Raw genomic sequence first — 24,268 nt, 5'->3', positions numbered from 1 at the left:
ACAGGCGTTAATAGTGCAATTCAGGGCTATAAAAGCAGGGGAATTTATTTCCAACCCTGAAATTGGCTATACCCTGCCGGAATACGAGCAATTAATCCTATTATTGTTTATAAAAAATAGCTTAATTAAGGAACCTTTAAAATCCGTTGCATGGTATTCCAACCCCGTAACGGCTTATAAAACCCTGGGAAATAGCTATTGCGTTCCACCCGAAATAAGCCGAAATTCGTTATATCGGGAATTCCACGCTTTAAATTTTTCGAAATTTAAAGGATTAATACCACAATTTAACAACCGTTGTAATTCCCTGGTAACTAGTTTAACGAATACTAACGTGCAAATTTACCCCGTAAATATACGAAATTAAGATTGACGGGCCCTGGAAGGGGTAGTTTTTACCTGGCCCGAACGCCAACGCAATACCTAACGGGTTTACGGCTAAAACCGCTAATTATAAATTTGAAAAATAAAACTCGGGGAAAGAAAACGCTGAAAAAAGCACCAGAAATCGAATAATAGGTAGAAAAACATTTCCAAATTACGAAAAAAGGGTAAAAACCCAAATTCGGATTTCATTACTGCGAAAAATATTGAATCCTCCAATTCCAGGGAATTAATCGCTGGAATAATTATAATTTTAATAAATTTCAAATTATTTACGGGTTCAATTCCAGGTGACGTTAGCGAATGCGTAGCGTATAACGCTCTGGAATAGGAGGTTAATTCCGCTATTAACGGAATTGTAAAATTATATTCGGATTCGGATTCGGAACCCGATACCTAGTCTCAGTGCTCAGAATAGACCCCCCTGCTTCGCAGTGGGGACCGAACGCTCCATGTACCTTTCAGCCACATGGTTTTTCGACCAATTACATTGGCCGAAAAGATCGCGCTCGTTCTAATCTGAGGACATCTTGTCGCATTTCGCCGTTCATGGCGGTACCACCAACGATAATTTGTCGCATTTCGCCGTTTATAACGGTATTATTAATAATATATTTAATGTTGCGATATCGTTAATAATTATTTTACTAATATAAGGATACTTTGTGGTATTTTACCGTTTATAGCGGGTATATACAATATATTCGCATTATAATGGCAAAAGAAAATGGTGTAATTATGATATATAATTAAATATTCAAATAAAAAAACAAATAGAAATCATAAAAATATACGGTAGTTTGCGTTGAGTTTATTGGAGTTTGTTGATTATTTGAATGCCGGCCGCGTTTTAATAGCTACTATATATGGAAAGATATTAAAATATTAAGTAAAATTTGTAATTTTTCATTATATTTAATTTTTATTTTATATAATGGTACAAAATACTAATTTTAGTTTAAGTTACAGTTTTTTTAGCTAAATATACCTAACACTGCAAAGTGCATGCAATAATCGATTAAAACAAAAGTTTTATTAATATTTTGATATAAATTGACAATTTGTTAAAAAACTAAATAATTTACGTAAATATTGGTAAAATGAAAATATTTTTAATTAATGCATTCTTATATCATTTTGTGAAAAAATGTTATATCAGTTTTTCTTTTATAAATTCTATTTAATTAAATAAAGCAAAAAATATAAAAATAACGTAATTTAGCATTTCTTTACATAAAAGAATATAAAGGGCCGGTATTGTAAATCAGGCTTTACGTTGACGTTTATTTATATACATAATCCAATTATACAAATTTTGGTTTTATTAATGTTAAAATTGGTAAAAATGTAAAAGCATTTCGATTGCAAAATATATATAAAATTGGATACACCTTACCTATCCGCATAGTTAACGGCTTATACAATCAAATATACGTACCAAAATGAAATATTATATTAAATAAATATATGCCACCCCTCACGTGTAAAAACCACAGAATTTGGCTGCAAAACAGAAATAATATAAAATTAATTAAATAAAGCAAAAAGATTTATAAAATACACATTTAATATTTTCTTTTATCAAACAGTTTTTAAAGCCGATATTATAGGCAGGATTGGATTTGGACGTTTGTTTATATATGTCATTGGACTTCTGAAGTTTTGATTTTATTATCGTTAAAATTGGTAGAAATATAAACGAGTTTCGATTGTAAATTATATATAAAAAAGTATATACTTTGCTATCCGCCTATTTAACTGTTTATATAATTTGGTATATGCACCAAGATCTAGTATAACGATATATAAGCATACACGACCCTCCACGTGCAAAAATTATAAAATTTGGTCAAAAATTAAAAATAATATTAAAAAAAATCGAAAATCGAAAAGAAAATCGAAAAAACAGTACCGCTATAAACGGATTAAAGGCAGGTGGTATCGAATTCGGCCATTATAGCAGATAACAAAATAGATCGAATTGCTGCTAATAGCGGTATTAAACGCTATTTTCAACGATATTTTATTTTTTCAATATTATGCGTGGTTGTGGAATAATAAAGGAGTTTCGGTTTAAAAAAGGCCAAAAATACCGCTATAAACGGCGACAATCGACAAATTGTCCTCAAACCTGAACCAAAACGTTCTTTGGATAGACCCACAAATATATTGCAAAACCGCAATTAAGCCACGAAGTGGAGCGAAGCGAACGGAGTGGATTAATTGTGGAGCTTTGGGCTTCAGGGATGAGCCCTGAGACTACCCGATACCGGTAAAACGTTAAAATTAAGTATATAAGCGGCGCACCGCTATTGTTAACGATTACCAGCTAGTATTTTGGTAGGGATTATTTTACAGTCGGTGCTCTTTTTGAAAACCGAAACAATCAGGAAACACTTTTGGACATACTTTGCCGCACCTCACGAGACCATGCGTGGCCGACTGAATCCGTTCAGAAACAGATGATGGAATCGTGGAAATGGTTTGCAAACGCAAACGCAAACCAAACTGAAAATTGGCAAACTGTATAATAAGAAAATGGAGTTGCACGCTAGTATACGCAGGAACAAAGTTTTAGCGGTTCGACGCCCAAGTTAGTACCTCCTCGAACCATGGCCAACAGCTAAAACAGCGGCAAAATGTGAAAACAGCGATTTACAATGGCAGGTGGCGATTGCTGGAGCTCGGAAGACCAGAGCGCACTGTTTTTGAATATACCTGGCCGTCGTATTTGAGAACTGGTCCTATATTTCCGCATTTATCCAGCCTAGAGCTGCATTAATATACGTTCCAACGTTCCAACGTTCCAAGGTCCCAACGTTCCAACGCTCCAACGCTCCAACGCACCAGGTCCAAAATAAAAGGTCTTTTTATTAATCAAGCTATACTCGAAACCCTTCCATTATGCCGGTTCCGTTTATATTTCAGCAGTGTGCCGGTTTGCTTGGCAGATAATGCTGTGCTTCTCGCAAGCTCCAAATTGACGTTCTCTTCCTGCATTTAGTTTCAAACTCCGCAAAGTGCTGGTTAAAAGGTAAAGGACGAGAACATGAGGTCTGGAACCTATAAAGGTGGGGCACTCTTCGAATTCACTTCATTGTTATTTACTTGGTCGCTTTATATCTTGGAATTTAGTTAATATTTAATTCTTTCTTTACTTTTAATTCCAAATCACATTTATCCTTTTTGGACCGGGATTTAAGCTCATTACCGCACTCTTTGTTTTTAATTAAAATATGGGTTCCGCCTATAACAGCGGAGCTGTATAATCATCCTTTTGTTTTTTTCATCCCCACTCTGCAAATACCCCGTATCCCTGGTGCTGGAAACGGACACCTCCTAAATATCCGGAATATTACCGCTATTCACGGGCGGTATAGAAAGACTATCCGTAATTCAATAACGGCTGGTTAATCGGGCCGCCAAACCGCGCCTAACGCCGGAACTCTTTTCAAATAAACTTCGGATAACCGAAGATTTTTAAAATATTTTCGAAAATTATTAATTATTTTAACGCCCGCCCCAAAATGGTCCGTTAACGTCCCGCGCGTTGCGAATATATTTTACGTTCAAAAATACCGATTTCAAACGATTTAAATTCGGACCAAAAATAAATTTAATTTTGTTTTATTTAGATTTTACGTTATTGACCGTTAATAAATCAACTTTTTAAATAAAATCGGACCCGAACCCGGTTAAATATGATCCGTTTTTATTTTTTTGTTTTTTCTTATGTAAATAAAAAACATAGAACGCGCGCTGAAATATTTTTCGGGAAGTTGCTAACAGCCAGCTAACAAGCCGGGCCGAGCCCGGCCTTAAATACTACTATTACTACTATTACTACTACTACTACCACTATTACTACTATTACCACTATTATTACTACTACCACTACTTCTACTACTACCACTACTACTACTACTACCACTACTACTATTACTACTATTAGCCAGCGATTAGTGGTAGCTTGGTGTCACAAAATTGGCAACACGACCAACCCAGGGCAAATTATCACCACTTTACCGTAATTATGTTTGAGACCCAACACAAACCAATGAATCAAATGCCCGTAGATGTGTTATAACAATAACGGTGACGCGACTTGGGGAACACCGGCCAAGCTGCTGATCGCTCCATATCGGAGTCCTGCCTATACTCACATCCAAGAGTTCTCACGGTTTCGCAGTAAAAAGCCCAAATGCTGTACATATTTGAGGGCTACCGCCCTAGGCCGAGAAGAATTTCCAGGCGGTGGAAATTTTCCACCACCCATTTAATCATTGGAGACAAGAAATACAAAAATGGATACTTTTGTGATAGTTGCAATTGTTCAAGATTTGGGTTTGGTATGTAGCAGTGTCTGCAATATACATACCAAGTACCATCCACTACGGAATGAGGCTTGTAGCTTCCAAGCCCCGAAGAACAAGATAGTCCATAAATGGAAATATATTATATATCCTATAAGCATGGGTATGTGCGCAGACGCTCATCCCACGTAATAAATAGACTGCACCACTGCGCGTATATTTTAGACGCCTTCGGCTGTACTTGAGTAGGTGAAATGTCGAAAAACGATGCATCTCACTCTGAGCCAGTAGATACATCCTGTTCTGGCATCTTCCCCGTACCTCTCCACGTTTGGGGAGGAAGCTTTACACCGGGGTACTTCTTGTAATATCTGAATCCTTCCTTGTCTTTCTCGTATCTGTTGTGTTGAGCGTCTTTTCCTATTCTTGCTACCAGTTCATCGTTTCCGTGATTGTATACCATATGCCCCACCAAAGCAACACCTCCACTCTTCTTCTTGCCGCACCAAATGCATGTCAAAGGCGACTTCTCCTGCGATTGAGGATGGATATTGTTGCCCGCAGAACCGCCTTCCTCGGCGCGGGGCTCCAACTGGCTAGTCAGAGCCGCAGGGACATTGACTGGGGTTGGAATGGCTGCGGCGCCGATGGCAAACAGGGCCCAGATTTGAACGAATCTGAAAGCGCGCATTTTAACGGATAGTATCGCGGCTGCAAAGAGGCGAATGAGTTCCGAGGTGGAGATTTGACAAGAGGAATAAGGCCAGTGCGAGGTGGATATATATATGAGTGACAAAAACAAACGAGTTAAGGTGCGTGTGACACTGGCTTTTATAGTCGCGTCGACGCGTATATATTTGATTGAAGGCCAAATTAAGAACAATACACAATGCATATATTAGTATATTTCAGCTATTCAGAGAAAACCATGTCATGGTTGCTATATCTGTAAGGTTATACGTCGATAAAGATGACCAATGAGCTTACACATCTGGTGAAGTACTGGAGAGGAAAGGATCGACGAAACTCGTTAGATACAGACCGGTCAATCCGATAATATATTAATAGAACAAATTATTAATGTATAGATTTATGCCCCGTGTCAGGAATTCTGTATACGAAGGACGATCCAGCTGGATCCCTGTCATCAGGTTTAATAGATGTCTGGCAGTGCTTTACCTCCGCACTTTCGGTCAAATTTAAAGCGCAAAGTCATAAACATATATTTGGTAGGATAAAACGCTTTTTGTGGCAAAGGGCGAAAACAACGAGGAAGATATTGACTAACAAGTAGTATATTAGTAGTTGTCTTAGTTCGCCAGTGTGTCAAATCGTTCTCGATTGAATCAAATCACCCACGGAGGTAAAATTAGAGGATGATGGACTCTCCGCAGATTGGCTGCTGGGACTTTTGTGAATAGAATTGTCGGTTAACACCACTTACGCCGCCTATTGAAATATATCTCTCCTTTGCAGAAAAAATAATATATCTCGTTTACTATTGGGATTACCTGCGATTACTAATCACAGATATCCTTATTTTAAGAACATAGGGCTTTTCGTGTGATGCGACTTTTCCTTGGTGCTAAAAAGCCTGCCGCAAATGTTAAAGTGCCAGAATAAACAAGGTAGGTATACAGAGGCTTGAAAGGCCCTACGTACATGCGATCATGTGGTAATGGACTGCTCACAGGTAGGATACTGACAAACGTTGGAATCCGAGTAGTTTAAATTAACTTTCGAAGACTGATTGGACTGTTTTGAAATTTGTGCTTTTGCGGTGTGGACTAATATCCAACATTAAATTCCCTGGCATTTGAGTTAGGCTCATACTAATTAGCCCATATCTACCTTGAACAAAGTTTTGTTCATGCAAACTTCCCACTAGCTGCGAATGCTTCTTCAATTTTTCCGTCTCCTTTTTTTGCGACTTCTCATGACTGATTCTCATAACCTCAAATCTACGTTCAGCGTCTTTCCTCCACTGCTTTTCAGCCTTTTTGGCACGCTGTTCATCCTTATGTTCTAGCCAGGCCGTATATCCGGGGCGTGGCTTTTCGCTTTCGAGCCAACTTTTCAACATCACGCGAAGAGGTTGGTAACGACATGCATCCCAGACCCTTTGAGCCACATTAGGTTGCTTTTCATCGGGGTCCTGAACGTCCAGCTTGGTGTAAGGATCAGGGTTTCCCCACTTGAACCGTGAACGCTCTGCGCGGACATGGAGTCTTGGGACTTGGCAGGCCGCGGCGGCACGAGGACCACCCGGGTATCCATCATCCGCACTGGCGGCAATTGGCGTCGCAGCGCTCAGGACCGTCGCGCTGAGAGCGAGGATGGCCAAGAGCTGAGAGTGTGGAGAAATGCATTTTGAATGCTTTGAAAGCGACGCAATATTAAACTTGGTGTACTCAGCAATGAAGGGCAAGGCAGCTCACGAAATATCGTGGAGAGATGGAAGGTAAAAGGCAATATTAAGAAAAGAATGGTTATCAGTTAAAAGCCCACGAGGAAAAGGAAGATAAGTACCCAACGTGGAAGGAGGTATATGGTTTTCTTATGTACTCGCGTTAGGCTTCAAAGAGAGGTACTTTTGACAAAGCATTTAAACTTAATTAATTCCCTAGTCGCGGAAATAAATCTTCCGCACAACTGCGGCAAGTATCTGATATAGAGGCAGATTCAGTACCACAGTAGCGCAAGCAGCCTAAACACTGGCGCCGCAGAGTAAATAAAAGGGCATAGTAAGGGATTGCCGCGCCCGTTCATGCATTCTTTTAATCGGTAAGACACGCGTCTGCACCAACGTGGGATAACGGCCACGCAGTACAAGAAATGCACAAGATGGCCCCCAGGCAGCGGAAACGCTAGAACCCGTTGGAAATGGGATTCAACATAATACCGATGTAGTCAATTTTGAGGACTTTGAAGATCTGTGTGTCTACGTTGTATGGCCAAATATCTGGAAATTTGGAAACACAGGCCCTAAATAGCTTAATAGCATGACTCTCAGACACGGCCACTCCGATTGAGCACAAGTTGCCAGTGTACTTGGTAAAATGCAAAAGACGTATAATTAGAATTATTTAAAATAAATAACCTGGGTACCTGGTAATATCTCTGGGCACTGTTTTACATACAATAAGCCGGGGATTATTCAGATTGGCTTATAGTATATAACTCCTAGGTGGGGACGTGGGGTTATAATGATTGGCTAAATCTGTTAACACGGAATTCACTATTCAAAGTTCTGGAATCTTGTTAATTGTTCTGTCAATTAGTATCTCTCCACGGGTTCCTCAAATCATGCTAGAAGAACATCCGGACCCTGCTGGACGGTTGACCAGTCTTGGTATTCAAGCTGGCAAAAGTTACTCGCACATTGCAAAGCAATAGAAATCGTCTGCCTATGTAATGGCGCCGTGGGTTCGGGCAGGCCTCCGGCCTTGCACCGGAGTCTGCAATACTTGGACGGCCTATTCAACTGTCTACATTTAGTTCTTTGCTTGGAGTAACGATCACACACTTCACTCGTATTACATTAGGCGCATCAAGCATCCTCCACATTCATGGGTCAGACCCACCTTTGTTAGCGATTCACACCCAAACACACCAATAAGCTTAACAGCTGAAGAATTTTCGCCCTCCGGGCGCCGGTCGTCATGGCCTCACCAGAGGTCTCAAACCGCCGCGCGCGCCCGCAGAGCACGCCGCAGGCTTTTCCGCAGGGCCAGGCCGAGTCGGAACACGTATCTCTCGACACGCGCACCGCTAACGCGCCTGAGCCGGCCGGCCGCGGAAGGTACTCCAGCCTCCCGGCCCTGGCCATCAAAACACTGCAACAGGAGCTGGAAAACGTGGAAACAGTCGGCAGCTGGCTCGAAGAGGTTTTTGCAGCCAAGCTCGAAAGCTTACAGGCCCCGGAGGACGCCGCGCTTAGGAGAATTGTTCTCGAACTTGACGATGTGATCAGCGGCTGGTTCCTCAGTCGCACCCTCCCTGAAAAAGAGCGTTCGCGCTCTCCGTCGCGTTCGCCGACCAGTTCCAGCGAAAGGCGCAGCATCTTAATTACAAGGACGGGCACGGCGTCGTCGGCCTCTAAAGGCAAAGGCACGCCCATTAACAAATCGGTCACATGGGCCGAGCGAGCCGCCACGCCACCAGCGGCGGCCCCAATGCGAATTTTAACCCCGGCCACGCGCTCGTACCCGATACGTACGACGCCCGGCAATGCACCTGACAGCTCCGCAGCTCCCTCCCAATCGGGCCGGGACCGCCCCCAAGCCCCGAAACGTTTGACAGAACAGCCGGCCAACCGCATCCTGATCCGCGTAAATGACAAATTGCGGATGGTGACGAGGGAGCCATACGCGGTAACCACCAAATTGGCCGAATTGGTCTCGGTGCCACACAGTGAAATCCCAAACGCCAAACGTACCCCCACGGGCTGGGGTGTTACGGTGGCCTCTGAGGAAACACGGCAAAAACTCCTCAACCCCAACGCAGTCAAGGCCATTATGGACGCATTGGACGCGCGGGAAGTTACTGTCCCGACAACCTGGCACACATACGCCGTCTCTGGAGTGCCCCGAACGCTCAATTGCCTGGACGGAAGAAAGGACGTACATGATGTAATCCAGGAGGAGATTACCGTGGCAGCAGGCCAGCAGCCAGTCAACTGGCACATTTCCAGGCATGGATACGACCCGCATACGGCTGAGGGCACGTGGATAGTGTCTTTCCTCCAACCCGTAAAGCCTTTTCAGCTTTTTGGGGTGTCGGGGCGTGCGCGGAAGGTTGAAAAGTCACGCAAAATTACACACCACCACGATGGCTGCCAGGGATATTGCGAAATACGTCGCTGCGTACGGCAAGCGCGTTGCGGCATATGTGGTGAAGCAAAACATGCGACAGAGGAAGAGCCGTGCAAGGCAGCCCCCAAATGCGTTAACTGCCACGGCCATTTCCCATCCGGACATGAGAACTGCCCTGCCCGACCTTTGGTGGTAAATGGGAAGCTTGAACGACCTTCACAGCGTAAACTAAAGGGGATCCGCAGAATCGGACGTGCCAACCGTGCCGCGATTATCAACGACCGGGCTGAGGCGGCCCGCCGAAAGCCAGCACCTGCAATCCCGGTCCTAAGCACCTCATCGCAGCATTCGCAAACCTCGAGCTCCCGATCGAGCATTTCAAACAAAAGAGCGCGGCCATGCGAGGCGGCAGGGGCGGACATCCGCAACTTCCTGCAGGCTGAACAGGAACGCGTGCAAGACGAGATCGTTTGGGCAGCCGAAATAGAGGAGGACGCAGCGGCTGCCGAACCTTGCCCCGCTGATGTGATAGACTTGGAAGCAACCCATCGATTGATATGACGAAATATTCGCTCGGCAACATGCAGCGGGAACGCCTCGACGTAGTTTGGGCCAACGTAGGCAAAAGGATGGGTGTGCATCTGAGCCTGTTGGAGTTATGCCACCAGAGAGAAGTGGACCTGGTTAACGTCCAAGAGCCATGGTGCGGGCTAAAGACGACTACACAAACGCACCCGGGCTATGATGTCTTTGCGCCAGTGGACGAATGGCACGCGAGCACTTACGAAGCCATGACTGGGCTCCGGCCCCGGGTGCTCACCTACGTCAAGAAGGGGGCAGCCCTAGGGGCCGCACAACGACGGTTACCGCAGGGCCAAAATACGCGGGACGTACTTTGGCTCGAAATTAACGGAATATTGTTTATTAACGTATATAGGGCTCCGGGTACTGAGGCCGCGCTGGAAATGGTATGCAATACCGTGCCAAATGGACCCACGGTGATAGGCGGCGATTTTAACGTAGCGGCTGCTGCATACCAGCCAGGCCGCACAGACGCACGCGGAGGGGATCAACTGACGGCATGGGCGCAAGCCCAGGGCATGCATTTTACAGGAAATATCGGCGTGCCCACCCACCGCGACGGGGGTTTACTGGATATGGTTTTTTCCAACCTCCCCAGCACGGTAACTGTGGTTGACAGCAGTCTTTACACAGGCTCCGACCACGAATCTCTTTATACCACGCTGCGGACGCGCGGCGTCCCCCGCCCGGAGGCGGTCAACGTCTCAGTTAGGGACGACCGGCTACCAAAGTTCGCGGAGCTACTTGCTTTTGGCATGCAAGATATGCCGGACCCGGGATCCGCGGCCGATGGCTACGCATTGGACGCGTGGGTAGCTGAATTTACAACTTTATGGGAGCAAGTGACGTGGGTCGTGGGTACGCCGGCGGGAAAAAGGGGCAGCTCGGCTCCCTGGTGGACCGAAAACTGCCAACGGCTTTGGGCCGAATTTCAGCGGGTTAAGCGGAGCGCTGTAAATAGGGCAAACGCCTCTGCCGAGGAGAAAGCTTACACGAAAGGGGTGCGGGCCGCGAAGCGGGAGTACTGGAGGCACCGGATCGACCAACTGCGCGACGATAAGGATTTGTGGAACATGGTGGGCTGGCTGGGAGCCGGACCACGCCTCCGGTCCCCGCCGCTGGTTATTAACGGCGAGCAAGTGAGCGAGCCTTTAGCAAAAGCGGAAGCACTGCAACGGGAGGTGCTTGGCCGATTTTCGGCGGAGGATGACCTGCAGGGAGACCCCTTGGAGGCCTGGTCGCCGGACGAGGCTAAAATCCCTTGGGACACCCAGGTTAGTGCGGAAGAGGCGGAGCGCTCCTGCATTGGGGTTACGAGCACGTCCCCGGGCATCGACGGAATGACCGTCCGGCTACTAAAAGCCGGATGGGCTTCGTTGGCCGAGCCGGTGCGCAGGCTCTACCAACGTTGCCTGGAACTCGGACATTTCCCAGCGCCTTGGAAGAAGGCCGAAGTCGCGATGCTACCGAAAACGGGGAAGAAAGACCGGAGCAGCGTTCGATCCTGGCGGCCTATAGCCCTCCTCTCCTGCATCGGAAAAGGCCTCGAGAGGCTCGTTGCACGCCGGATAGCTTGGGCCATACACGACAACGGGCTCCTTAGCTGCACCCACGGCGGTGCCCTACCCAAACGATCGGCGACGGATCTGGTTTGTGCCCTCGCCCACGATATCGAGCAGGCTTTAGCTCGCGGGGAGGAAGTCACCCTTGTCGCATGCGACGTCCAAGGCGCCTTCGACGCCCTCCTCCATGGGCGATTGATACGGAAAATGCGGAGCCTCGGGTTTAGTAAAATGCTCCTTAGGTTCGTGATTAACTTTTTAAGCGGCCGCCAGGCCCGAGTCCGGCTGGAGGGTACGACCACGGGCTTTAGGCGGCTTGGGTGCGGCACCCCGCAAGGGTCTCCCCTTTCCCCGATCCTATATATGCTATATCTGGCGTACCTCGTCAAAAACGGTGCGAAGTGGCGGCTGGCATACGCAGACGACGTGCTTACATGGAAATCGTCACCCTCGTTGGAGGAGAACGTACGTTGGCTGGAAGATAAACTCCGGGATATGCACGAAATTGCGGCGGAAGAGAAAATCCATTTTGCAGCGGAAAAGACAGAGGTGATCCATATCACTAAGAAAAGGCACGGTCGCAACCCGGAAATCCGGATTAATGGTAGAACGGTTACCCCGGTCCAACTACCGGGCGGTCGACGCGGACAAAGCGCCTCCGGGGCCGAGCGTTACCCGGGCATGCGTTGGCTTGGCTTTTGGTTCAGCCGACGGCTAGACGGGCGCCGCCACGTGGCCGAAAGGGCTGCCAAAGCAATGGCGGTCGCTGCTCACCTCAAAAGCTTTGGGGCAGTAAGATACGGACCGCCTGCGGCTGCACTTCGCAAGGCAGCGGTGGCATGCGTGGGTTCCTCGGCCACCTACGCAGCCGAGGCATGGTACAACCCAGCGCACAAGCAAAGAGGACTCCTCAAAGCACTGAACAAACCGCTGGTTTTAGCGGCACGGGCAATCCTCCCGGCGTATAAAACCACCCCCTCGTCCACTGTTCTCAGGGACGCAGGACTACCCTCGGCCCGCGTCGCGCTGGCCTACACCCGCCTGAAATACGGCGCCCGACTAAGGCTCGCGGACAAGGGGCACCCCCTTGTCAGCCGCCTGCGTGAAACAGCTCGTGCCCGCAACTCGGGCCATTCGGCCACGACCCTGCAAACGGCTGCACAACTTCTCCCGCGGATCCGGAGACTAGAGTTGCGCGCACCTCGCAATGCCCCGGATTCTCGCACTGACCCCACCGGAGGAGTCCCGAAAGAGGAAGCGGCCCGCCGCTTTATCGAATGGCTGGACATGGTATCACCTGACGATATCGTGGTATATACGGATGGTTCGGAAAAACACGAAAACAACTGCGTCCAAATAGGGTACGGATGGGCCGCTTTTAGGGCGGGCCTGGAATTTGCCGCAGGCTCCGCATCTATTACGCCGGAAAGCCACGTTTTCGACGCCGAGGCGATTGGCGCCCTAAGAGGGCTACAGGCGGCAGCCAAGGCCCAGCCAGGCGCCCGGATCTGGATTTGTGTGGACAGCACCTCGGTTATTTGGGGTCTTAGAGGCGACGCGCCGCGTTCGTCCCAATGGGCCTTTCTGGAGTTCCATGACCTTGTCGATCTACTCCGAAAACAAGGTACCGAGGTTCGGGTCCGTTGGTGCCCTGGGCACCAGGGAATCCCGGGAAACGACCGGGCTGACGAGCTGGCCAAGGCCGGCTCCGCCGGACCGCCGGACCCAGACCCGAGGGCTCAGCAAACCACGTATAGCGGTGCCGGCACGGTCCTCAGAGCCATTCTTTCGAATATAGAGAAGGACTGGTGGCGTAAAGAACTCTGTGAACGGTCCCCCGCATATAGGGAATGGAAATTCCAATACACACCGAGAAAGGAGCCCGAGGAACTGCGTTTGCCAAGACCCCTACTGGGCCATTATTTGGCCATGAGGACCGGCCACGGCGATTTCAAAGCCTACCATGACCGTTTCAACCACCAGGATGCAAACACCTCGTGTGCCTGGTGCTGGAAGCGGACCTCCCCTGAGCACCCGGTGCACTGCCGCTATTCGCGGGCGGTGTGGAGAAACTGGCCGTGGCCTGATAACGACCGGCCGGCCGGGCCGCCAAATCGCGCCCAACGCTGGAAATTCTTCCAGACAAGCTTCGGGCAACCGAAAAGCTTTGAGGCGTTTTCGATAGCCACCAACTACTTCAGCGCCCGCCCCAGAGCGGCCCGCCAGCGCCCCGCGCGCCACGAACGCACTTTACGCCTAGGGACACCGATCGTAAACGACTCGAACTCTGACGAGGAATAGACTTACTGCCTTTTCACCCACACTTCACGGCACAAGCCGTCAGACGAACCCTCCGTGCACCTTAGGCACGGGGTCGCGTCAGTGAACTAACCCCCTAAGCAGGACCGGGCCCGAACCCGGTCAGGCACGATCCGCCTCTGCCCTCCTTGTTTTCCCCCTGTGTAAATAAAGAAGATAGAACGCGCGCCGAGATACCCCTCGGGAGGTTGCTAACGGCCGGCTAACAAGCCGGGCCGAGCCCGGCGTTAACTAATACTACTACTACTACTACTAGTAACGATCAGGACACAGGAGATTAAACTCGACCGATTTCGTCAACTGTCGGATCCAGTCGCGAACACTGCGGAGTTCCAAGCTCATTGACCACGTCGGTTAGGATCATCAAACATTCGACGCCGTTCTGTCTGCATTGCCCAGCTTGCCCAGAACAACATAATACCACACAGTAAGAGTTAGGAGTAGGATGCGGGGAAAATACCCAAATCGAAAGGCTCGTGGTAAGCTCAACTAGTAGATTAAAGCTACACTTATGGTATCTTGAAAACAACAAATGCCTTTTTAACACAAATAGAATGCCGGCATGCTAATCGCCTTCAATAGAGGCTTGTTCCTGAGATGACTCCAATTTTCTCAAACCCCACTGTCTTCGATACAAGCTAGTCCCGCTTATTCCATACTAACCGTAATACCCTTCTTGCGTACATCCTTTGCAGTGGCCTTCCCTCCCGAGCTATTCCAGAAAACCAACGTTAATAAACGCATAAACTACAATGAAAATGAAGAAAAACGACAAAAGTATAAAGCTTACCATAGGCCGGGGCTGGGACAACAGTCTTTAATTATTTTATCACAGGCGTCTGCAAGCACAGCATTTGTTGCCTCCCGGCTAAACGCAAAAAATTCCAGGTTTGCAAAGTAGGTTTGAGCACTGGCGTCAAGGTCAAAGTTGGCGTCCGAGGAAAATATGACATTCTCCTCGTCGGGGGTGACGCGCATGGCTGCCACAAGGGCAACGGCGTTGTCTTTGCGAAAGGTGCCGCCAGCAACGTCAGTGAAGCACATGGTTTTATTATCATCGGCGGAAAGTGCTGGGCCAGCCGCGGCGAGAAGAGTAACGATGGTGTAAAGAATGGTATGCTGCATTTTGGCCGGCCTAGCAGGTTTTGATATTAAGATTGAGTGTACAGGATAATTTGTGAATGTCTGGATGATGGGGTTGAATTCCGACGGAACCAAACAACTTTGCCAAACATTTATATTCAATAAAATATGCTAAGTTTTTAAGTTAAACCTCTTTCTCGATAAAAGGTCGATCAGTTTCACCTTTGTCACGAAAGCGATCCTAAAGAGACGAGGCTGCAATATAGGGGCGATTCTATTCGAAGATCTAAAGCTAAGTGCAAAGAAAGAAGAAAGGCACGCAGTGCCAATCGCGTACACGCGCCTAAACGAACAAATAACAAACTCACCCTGGCGCCTTGTCACGTAAGGTGGAGCTAATCACGGTTGGCAGTCGCCCAGGTACGCCACTCCGTAATAGGCATCCACCACGAGCAATGCCAGATCGTGCGCTGCTCTGATTTGAAAAAAAATGTCTTATGACATTTTGTACTCGCGGGTTTTCTAGAATCGAAAACATAATGCGCGGTCCCTCGGGTCTCCAGAAGTTATTGTATAAGTGAACGACTTTTTCAGCAGCCTCGTTCTCGTTCCAGTGGGAAAATCCCTTTTGAAAAATCCGTTATATCGGTCTCTAGTTGACTCCCCGGCTCGGGCACATCGGGAGGGGTGTCTGCAAAGATGAAAACTCTGTTGTAGGCAAGATCGTGCATGAAATTCACTTTCCCAAATATTGGACCCCAGCCATCATCTATGGTGGATTTAACAGAGACGGCGCCTTGATCATTGTGTGAGTCTGCCACTGCGTCTTCCGCTGGATAATTCCTGCCAGATGTGCGATTCTGTGTCTCCGGTAAGGATTCGATAATGGAACCAATCGCCATTGTCGATAACATGTTGCGCTCTGCGGATTGGCTCGTGGAAACCGTCGGCAGGCCGGGAGTTCGTTCCTTCACCATTTGGTTGTCGTTAAGAATCGCTGGTGTTTGAGGATTCACAGATAGACCTAAAAACGGTGGTTGGCCGCCCGGTAAAACCTGGTCTGTCGGCAAAGCAAGACCGGCTGAAGGTTAGATGAAGCCAAGAGGAATAGAAAAAGAGGCGCCTTACCAAGTATTGAGAGGCTCGGGCTATAACCCAGAGTGTTTTGTTCGAAATCGCGGCTGTTTTGTCGGCGCCGGTTCAGAACGGGTTCAGAGTCGGGAGGGGGTTGTTGCTGAGGTATGCGTTCCCTGGTAGCTCTTGGATCCGCCGCCGTTTGGGTGGGCCATGGTCAGATTGGATATTTCTCTCAATCGAATCTGTACAACAATCCTGTCAATATTGCCTCGAAAAAACAAAGGCGGTTTATGACATACTGCAGAACTGCCCTTGTATAGTTGCATACGATGCCGAAGACAGGGAATGCTGCAGCTGCCGAGGAACGGAGAGGTGGAGTGGAGCCTCTAGAGCTGGTTTGGATATATCAGGTCAGTCACCGCCACCACAGTCGCTTGAAATCATAGGAGCTGCTTTTTAGAGGACGTGATATCGCAAGTGATCACTGAGGGTGTTAGGGTTGAGCGCAGCGGCGGTAGCGAGGGGTGTGCTTACGAGCGTTGTGATACTGAGCAGATGCCCCGTGAACAAAGGGTTGTGTGCTGAGGTCGCTATCGGCAGGGGAGACTGAGCGGTTCCCCTTTCGACCTAGCTACCGTCGGATTAGCATCGATGGAAGAGACCATGTCACTGCGCTCGGATGGTAGACAGTGGTTGGGAAAAAATCGACTTACAAATCGGGTCAACATATTGACCTAAGGCAGAGTCCTGGGGAGTGTTGGGTCTCGGCCGGGATCAATCTCGGAGTGAAGTAGTTTCCGTGGTGGGATGCCGTGGGCGGACGCATCTGGCGTGGAGGCCAAGGGGGGCCTGTCTGTGGGATGTGGAAACCCACAAGAGGGAGAGGATGGAGGTGTCTTACGATACGCGGTGGAATAGTCTGTTACGTCGATAGGCGCAGGAGGATTCTCGGGACCCTCAGAGGCGCCCTTTGATATGTCCGTTGCGGAAAAGCGGTGAAGACCAAGAATGAACTTGTCTAAAAAGCTTCCATATATTGTCACAATCCCCTCTGTGTCGCCAGTTAGCAGATCGAATTGAGAAATGGATACTCGAGCATACATACCTTGGTGCCAAAATGTGGACAGCCTTTCCGTCAATGGAATTTCGGTTTCCTCGGCACGTCTCTCCTCTCGACACATAGCCCTGTGTAATATTGCACCCACTGGATTTCATCAAACTTTTTAAGGTTATCGTTGAGTGCCGTCATTTTCTGGTCGAGGATCTCGGGGTAAGACAGGACAAGTTGACAATCTGTTTATGTCAGGCCACGGGAAAGGCCGATTTGGGCGCAAATTGTCAGCTTTTCCATTACTGGTTCGTGACCCTTCGGTGGTTTGTCGTCGGATGGAGCCGTTGGTTCACCATATCGCGCTACAGCTAGGGCCCAAGCTATCTGGTTATATTTATTGGCTCGACCTTGAATTTGACCGTCCTGGCGCACACTGCTCAAGATTTTCGAAGCCTTGTTCTTTTCCTTCTCGATTGCCTGCTTTTGCTTCACCAGGAGGTCTTGTAGTTTCGTCGCCTTTGATATGACAGAGCGCAGAGACGAAAAAGCGCAATGCAAAGAGTGGATGGACCTCAGTTGCAAACGGGACCGTCGGATGCGGAGGAGGGCAGGCTTGAATGTCGGGTGCAGACAGAGGCAGAGGCGGGGCCTGTACAGCTGAGGGTTCGATACTGATCAGGGGGTATCAGCTAACTATGATTACCCACCCCACTGCATGCAGACTGCTGCTTACCCCATACCCCCCTTCGGCCCACATACGGATTCAATCAAAAGTTGAACGTATACAGTGCATTGTAATCCAGCACGGTCCCTAGCTACCTCGCTAATGCATCAATGTGCTCGAGCCCGATGCTCAAATAACCGTGGTTGCAATGTGGTGGGCTCCAATGACAGGTTAAACGTGGAAGCAGAATCCCTTCGAGAATTTATGGATAGCGACGCTTTGAGGATGTTGTCGGCGGGTCATAATACCCGGGAATTTGGCCAATAATATTTGCATTGCTATCCTGTTAGAACTCGGTTTGGTAAATGTTACCCGTACTGGAAGTTCTGCCGATTTCAAATCGCAAGTTACTGGCATTCTCGTGTTCCACATAGCTTTGTAACGGCCAAGTAGCTGAAAAAAAAAAAAAAAAAAAAAAAACAATTCTAGAAACTGGTGCTTCATCACGCACGATGGGTCCCGCCTTAAGTACCCATGGCATTCGGGTCGCCAATTACAATGGCATGTCACCAACACCTTCGATGTCTTCCAGAATACTACTGGAATTTGATGGGGCCTTTACTAAAGCAATATCCGCCTTCTAAATAGTAGTAGTAGTAATATTATATATCGCCGGGCTCGGCCCGGCTTATTAGCCGTCCGTTAACAACCTCCTGAAAGGTATTTCGGCGCGCGTTCTATTTTTTTTATTTATATAAAAAAATAAATTAAAATAAAAACGGATCGTATTCAACCAGATTATAATACCTATTATACGGAAGCTAATTTTTAGGTATAATAATCAGGGGTATTTCTTTTACATCCCGCCTTACTTATATTTCGGTACTGTTAATTATATGCGTTATTTAGCATGTAATGGTTCCACTTCTATTTGTATATAAGCCACAATAGTGTTAATTATATGCGTTATTTAGCATGTAATGGGTCCACTTTTATTTGTATATAAGCCACAATAGATAGTGCCGAAGGGGGGCTGTTGGGGCTGTCGGATTTTCCGCTATATTTTGTATATTGCAGGAATTGCGATTCAAAATGTCAGCGTATGGGGTTTCACCCTGTACCGGGTTGAAATTTTCACCAAATTAGCAAATTAGTGCGAAACCAGAAATGGTTTATATAAAAATAAGGGTGTTTTTTGAACAACGCATATAAAATAATTTTTTCGGGAAATCGTGTGCGGTACCGGAACGCTTTCTGGCGTACGGACCCCCATTTCGATGTCGGAAAGTATATAAGGGAGATAAAGCAAAGTTTCCCCCACCAATAAATCGAATCTATTAATCCCAAAATTAGTGAACCATTTTAGTGAATAATTTAGTGTATTTAAGCCCTGTAATTACAGGCCTTATAGCGCAACTAGCACCACGCCGCACCTAGGCTAATGCCTAAACCCCTGTTAGCAACCCACATTGTTAACAATTGAATATTGCCGAAGTGGGGCTGTTGGGGTTATCGGATTTTCCGCTATATTCTGTGTGTTGCAGGAGTTGCGGTTTAACGGTCAGCGAGTGGGGTTTACCCTGTACCGGGTTTAACACCCACCCTGCCCCTACGAATTAGCTACCCTATACCGGGTTAAAAATTGCACCAAATTAGCAAATTAGTACGAACCCAGAAATGGTTTATATGGAAATAAGGGTGTTTTTTCCAAAACCCATATAAAATGTTTTTTCGGAAAATCGTGTGCGGTATCGGAACGTTTTCTGGCGTGCGGAACCCCATTCCGATATCGGAAAATATATAAGGGAGATAAAACGAAGTTTTCCCCACCAATGAATTTGAATTATTAATCCCAAAATTAGTAGATTAATTTAATATATTTAAGCCCTGGAATTACAGGCTTTAATGGCGCAATTAACACCACGCCGCACCTAGGCTAATATTTAAGCCCCTGTTAGTAACCCATATTGCTCACAGATTATAAACCCGTAAAAGTTTTAATTTATGCACTAAAATGCATTTTGCATCGCTGGAAAACCTAAACTTTACGTTTTATTTTCGTTATGGCATTTTTACAATACGTGTATTAACGAAGATATTGCTGTTTTTGTGCGAAACTGTTTGTAATAAGCGCTAATTTAGCACCTAACCCCCTGTACTTACAGTAGGGATCGCTAAGAATTAACGTTCGATTTAGGCCTAATTTTCAGGTATTGCAACGCTCGCTTGCATTGCAAATCCAAAATGTTTGGTGTGGTTTTTATGGATTGTGCACGCCATTGTAATTGGTTTAAATTTTAATAGGGTTTACGCTAACCAGTTAGGGCCAAAAGCCCCTGTATTCGTAAGCTAATAACCGATTAAATTTCTAATGCGTTTAATAGGGTTTACAATAACCCACAAACCCATTAGCGGAATTACGTTAATTGGTTCGTTACCCTCTACGATACCCGGGAGATTTCCCTGCACCCACTTAACCAATTAAATTTGTTACGTGCACCTGGATTGGTACAAATACCGGGGCACCCACTAATTGCGGATTTTAGGGATTCCAACCCTACTACGGTGGCAGGCAAAAAAAAACACCCCTTGTCACAATATATTTGTCGATGTAACTTTTACGACTTTAATATAATCTAAACCTTTTGACCCACAGGTACTTCGTTCGTTTTTCACAGGTATCGCACTTCTTGATTGATTTAACGATATTGAAACCTGAAATTAAAACCACAATCGATTTTATAATGTTATTTTTTTCTCAAATAATTAAAGCTGCAACGCGTTATTCAATTTTGTAAGATAAAAAAAAAGAAAATAAATCACGTTAATCGCCATTATAAGGAAACATTTTACTAAACCCCAACGAGCACGCGTTCGTACTTTTATATAACGCCGGGTCGGGGTTCCACACACCTGCAAAGTCGCCACCTAGTCTCAGGGCTCATCCCTGAAGCCCAGAGCTCCACAATTGAGCGTGGCTCAATTGCGGCTTTGCAATATACCTGTGGGTCCATCCAAAGAACGCTCTGGTTCAGGTCTGAGGACAACTTGTCGATTTTCGCCGTTCATGGCGGTATTTTGGGCCTTTTTTTCGACCGACATTCCTTTATTATTCCACAACCACGCAAAATATTGAAAAAAGAAAATGTCGTTGAAGATAGTGTTTAATACCGCTATTAGCAGCGATTTGATTTATTTTTTTGTTTATTATAATGGCCGAATTGGATACCACCTGCCCTTAATCCGTTCATAGCGGTACTGTTTTTTCGATTTTCGATTTTTTTTAATATTATTTTTAATTTTCAACCAAATTTTATATTTTTTGCACGTGGAGGGTCGTATATATATACCACTGTATCAGATTTTGGTATATTTATCGCATTATATAAGCAGTTAAATAAACGGATAGGTAAAATAAACACATTTTTATATATAATTTACAATCGAAACTCGCTTATATTTTTACCGAATTTCTAATAATGAAACCAAAGTTACAGGAATTGGATAGCGCATATATAAAAACGTTCACGTTAGAAGAAATCCGTAATATTCGCTTTAAAAAATCTTTAATATAAAAAAATGCTAAATATATATGTTTAATCGATTTTTTGCATTATTAATTGATTTCATATTATTTTATTTTGCGGCCAAATTTTATGCATTTTTCACGTGGGGGATGGTACGTATATAAATAGTATAATATTCCAGTTTGGTATACAGATCGAATTATATAAGCCGTTAAATAGGCGGATAGGTAATATGTATGTAATTTTATATATAATTTACAATCGAAACGGTTTTTTATTTTTACCAATTCTTACAATAATTCAACCAAGATTTCAGGGATTGAATGAAATGTATATAGGAACGTCGGCGTGAGGTCCGACTTGTAATACCCACTTATATTATTTTTGCATAAAAGGAAATATTAAGTATGTCCCTTTTTTCTATTTTTTGCTTTATTTAATTAAATACAACTTATAAAAGTGAGGTTTATTCGCGATCGTATAAAGGCCTATAACAAAACTTAAATACTAAAGTTTCATTTTATTTCAAAGTCATTTGCGCAAAATATTCAGTTTTTCGACAAACTAATAAATAATATTAAAATATTAATAAAAGCTTTGTTTTAAACGTTAATTGCATCCACTTTGTAGTTTTAAATCCGTTCAATTATTAATAATGGTATTTAGTTTTAAACCAATAATATATATCATTATTCACAACAATAATTAAATATAATAATAAAATACAAATGCGACTAAATATTGAAATTTCTTTCCATATAAATGAGATATAAGGACGCGGTTCTCGATAGCAGATTCCTCAAGCTCCAATTAATTTAACGCAGGTCATTTTATATTTTTATATTTTTTATTCAATAATTTATTCGTATATTCAATTGCATACCGTAATTATACTCTTTCTTTTGCTATTATATTTAAAATATAATTTACTAATTATACCGCTGTTCAATTGGTTACGCGTATAAAAAATGCAATTTATTATATTTAACATGTGGTCGCAGGGCGTTACATGGCTTTTTTATAATATAATATATATACCCGTTATAAACGGCGAAATGCGACAAATTATTGTTGGTAGTACCGCCATGAACGGCGAAATGCGACAAGATGTCCTCAGACTAGCACGAGCGCGATCTTTTTAGCCAATGTAATTGGTCGAAAAGCCATGTGGCTGAAAGGTACATGGAGCGTTCGGACCCCACTGCGGAGCAGGGGGGTCTAGTCTGAGCACTGAGACTAGTCGCCACCACTGTTCAGAGGTGGTGATTTTTAGCCCTGCCACGAAGTATATTTTTTAGTGGATTTCGACTATTAAATTAGCAATAAACCCTATAATTGGCAATCGTAGGCCCATAACCGTTAAAAGGTACACGGTATAACAAATCCTAGATTTAATAGGGTATTTACCCTTAAGCGATGAGGTTAATTAATTGAAGCTATAAAATTAGCGAATTGTAATTATAATTTAAATTACCTTATAATGAAAAATAGCCCTATATCGGGCCTTCCAGGCCCAATTCCAACAAATAGGGGACCTAAATCCAGCCCGGACAAAGTTTTAACCGCTAAAGTACGGGCCTAAAACCTGCAATCAAAAGCGTTAATTACGCAAATGGATCATGTTCAAAGGACAATTTAACCATTAATTGCCCTATTAACCCTGGAAAGCGGTGATTCCACTAATTTTAATGCTAATTCGGGTATTAAGCCCGTTGCCGCACCCCCTAATCCATTTAATAATTTAGTTTTATGTGACGGGATAGGTAAAACAATTATCGAAACGGGTATTTTCTTTGCCTAAAAATTGTAAATTAATAGGGGTTAGCAATTACGATTTTTGGAAATAGGCGTTCATGGTCCAATTTAGGGTTATAAAAGCAGCGGAATTTATTTCCAACCATGAAACTGGTTATACCTTGCCGGAATACGAGCAATTAATCCTATTATTGTTTATAAAAAACAATTTAACGAAACTTTTTTTGAAATTCCATTGCATGGCATTCCAACCCCGTAACCGTTTATAAAACCCTGGAAAAGAATAATTCCGCTGTACCCGAAATCAATCGAAATCCGTTATATCGGAAATTCCACGTTTTGAATTTTTCGAAATTTAAAAGATTAATACCGGGGTTTAACAACCGTTTAAACTTACTGGTAATTAAATTAACGAATGTTAACGTGCAAATTAACCTTGTAAATGTAGGAAATTAATATGTACGGGCCCTGGAGGGGATATTTCCTACCTGGACCGAACGCCAACGCAGTATCCAACGGGCCCTGCAAATTATAGGCCAAAATTCGGGAAAACTAAATTTGCAATTAGTCTCAGTGCTCAGACTAGACCCCCCTGCTTCGCAGTGGGGACCGATCGCTCCATGTACCTTTCAACCACATGGCTTTTCGACCAATTACATTGGCCGAAAAGATCGCGCTCGTTCTAGTCTGAGGACATCTTGTCGCATTTCGCCGTTTATGGCGGTACCACCAACGATAATTTGTCGCATTTCGCCGTTTATAACGGTATTCTTAATAATATATTTAATATTACGATATCGCTTATGATTATTTTATTAATATAAGGATAATTTGTGGTATTCTGCCGTTTGTAGCGGGTAAATGCAATATATTCGCATTATAATGGTAAAAGAAAATAGTGTACCCATAGTATGCAATTAAATATTCGTATAAAAAAATAAATAAAAATTATAAAAATATATAGTAATTTGCGTTAGATTTATTGGAGTTTGCTGAGTATTGGAATGCCGGCCGCGTTTTTATAGCTACTGTATTTGGAAAGATATTAAAATATTAAATAAAATCTGTAATTTTTTATTATATTTAATTCTTGTTTTAAATAATGGTATGCAATAACTATTTTAATTTAGTTTACAG

General features: G+C 44.9%; 3 protein-coding genes across 3 annotated transcripts; all 3 read right to left on the bottom strand.

Annotated features, from left to right (window-relative positions):
* Positions 1 to 4,918: 4,918 nt before the first annotated feature.
* On the bottom strand, positions 4,919 to 5,388 carry PpBr36_10295 (uncharacterized protein; the record flags this gene model as incomplete). Its single annotated transcript, XM_029897408.1, has 2 exons — positions 4,919 to 4,932; positions 5,019 to 5,388. The coding sequence occupies 2 exons, from the start codon at positions 5,386 to 5,388 to the stop codon at positions 4,919 to 4,921; spliced, it is 384 nt and encodes a 127-aa protein (XP_029744416.1).
* Positions 5,389 to 6,779: 1,391 nt separating this feature from the next.
* PpBr36_10294 (uncharacterized protein) lies at positions 6,780 to 6,977 on the bottom strand (the record flags this gene model as incomplete). Its single annotated transcript, XM_029897407.1, has 1 exon — positions 6,780 to 6,977. One exon carries the CDS (start codon positions 6,975 to 6,977, stop codon positions 6,780 to 6,782), a length of 198 nt encoding a protein of 65 aa, XP_029744415.1.
* A 7,562-nt stretch (positions 6,978 to 14,539) lies between these two features.
* On the bottom strand, positions 14,540 to 15,099 carry PpBr36_10293 (uncharacterized protein; the record flags this gene model as incomplete). Its single annotated transcript, XM_029897406.1, has 2 exons — positions 14,540 to 14,612; positions 14,765 to 15,099. The coding sequence occupies 2 exons, from the start codon at positions 15,097 to 15,099 to the stop codon at positions 14,540 to 14,542; spliced, it is 408 nt and encodes a 135-aa protein (XP_029744292.1).
* Positions 15,100 to 24,268: the final 9,169 nt, after the last annotated feature.

Source organism: Pyricularia pennisetigena (assembly GCF_004337985.1).
Source record: "Pyricularia pennisetigena strain Br36 chromosome 4 map unlocalized Pyricularia_pennisetigena_Br36_Scf_9, whole genome shotgun sequence".
NCBI lineage: Eukaryota > Fungi > Ascomycota > Sordariomycetes > Magnaporthales > Pyriculariaceae > Pyricularia > Pyricularia pennisetigena.
Note: the sequence above shows the minus strand (reverse complement) of the source record. Positions and strands in the feature narration are given on the sequence as shown.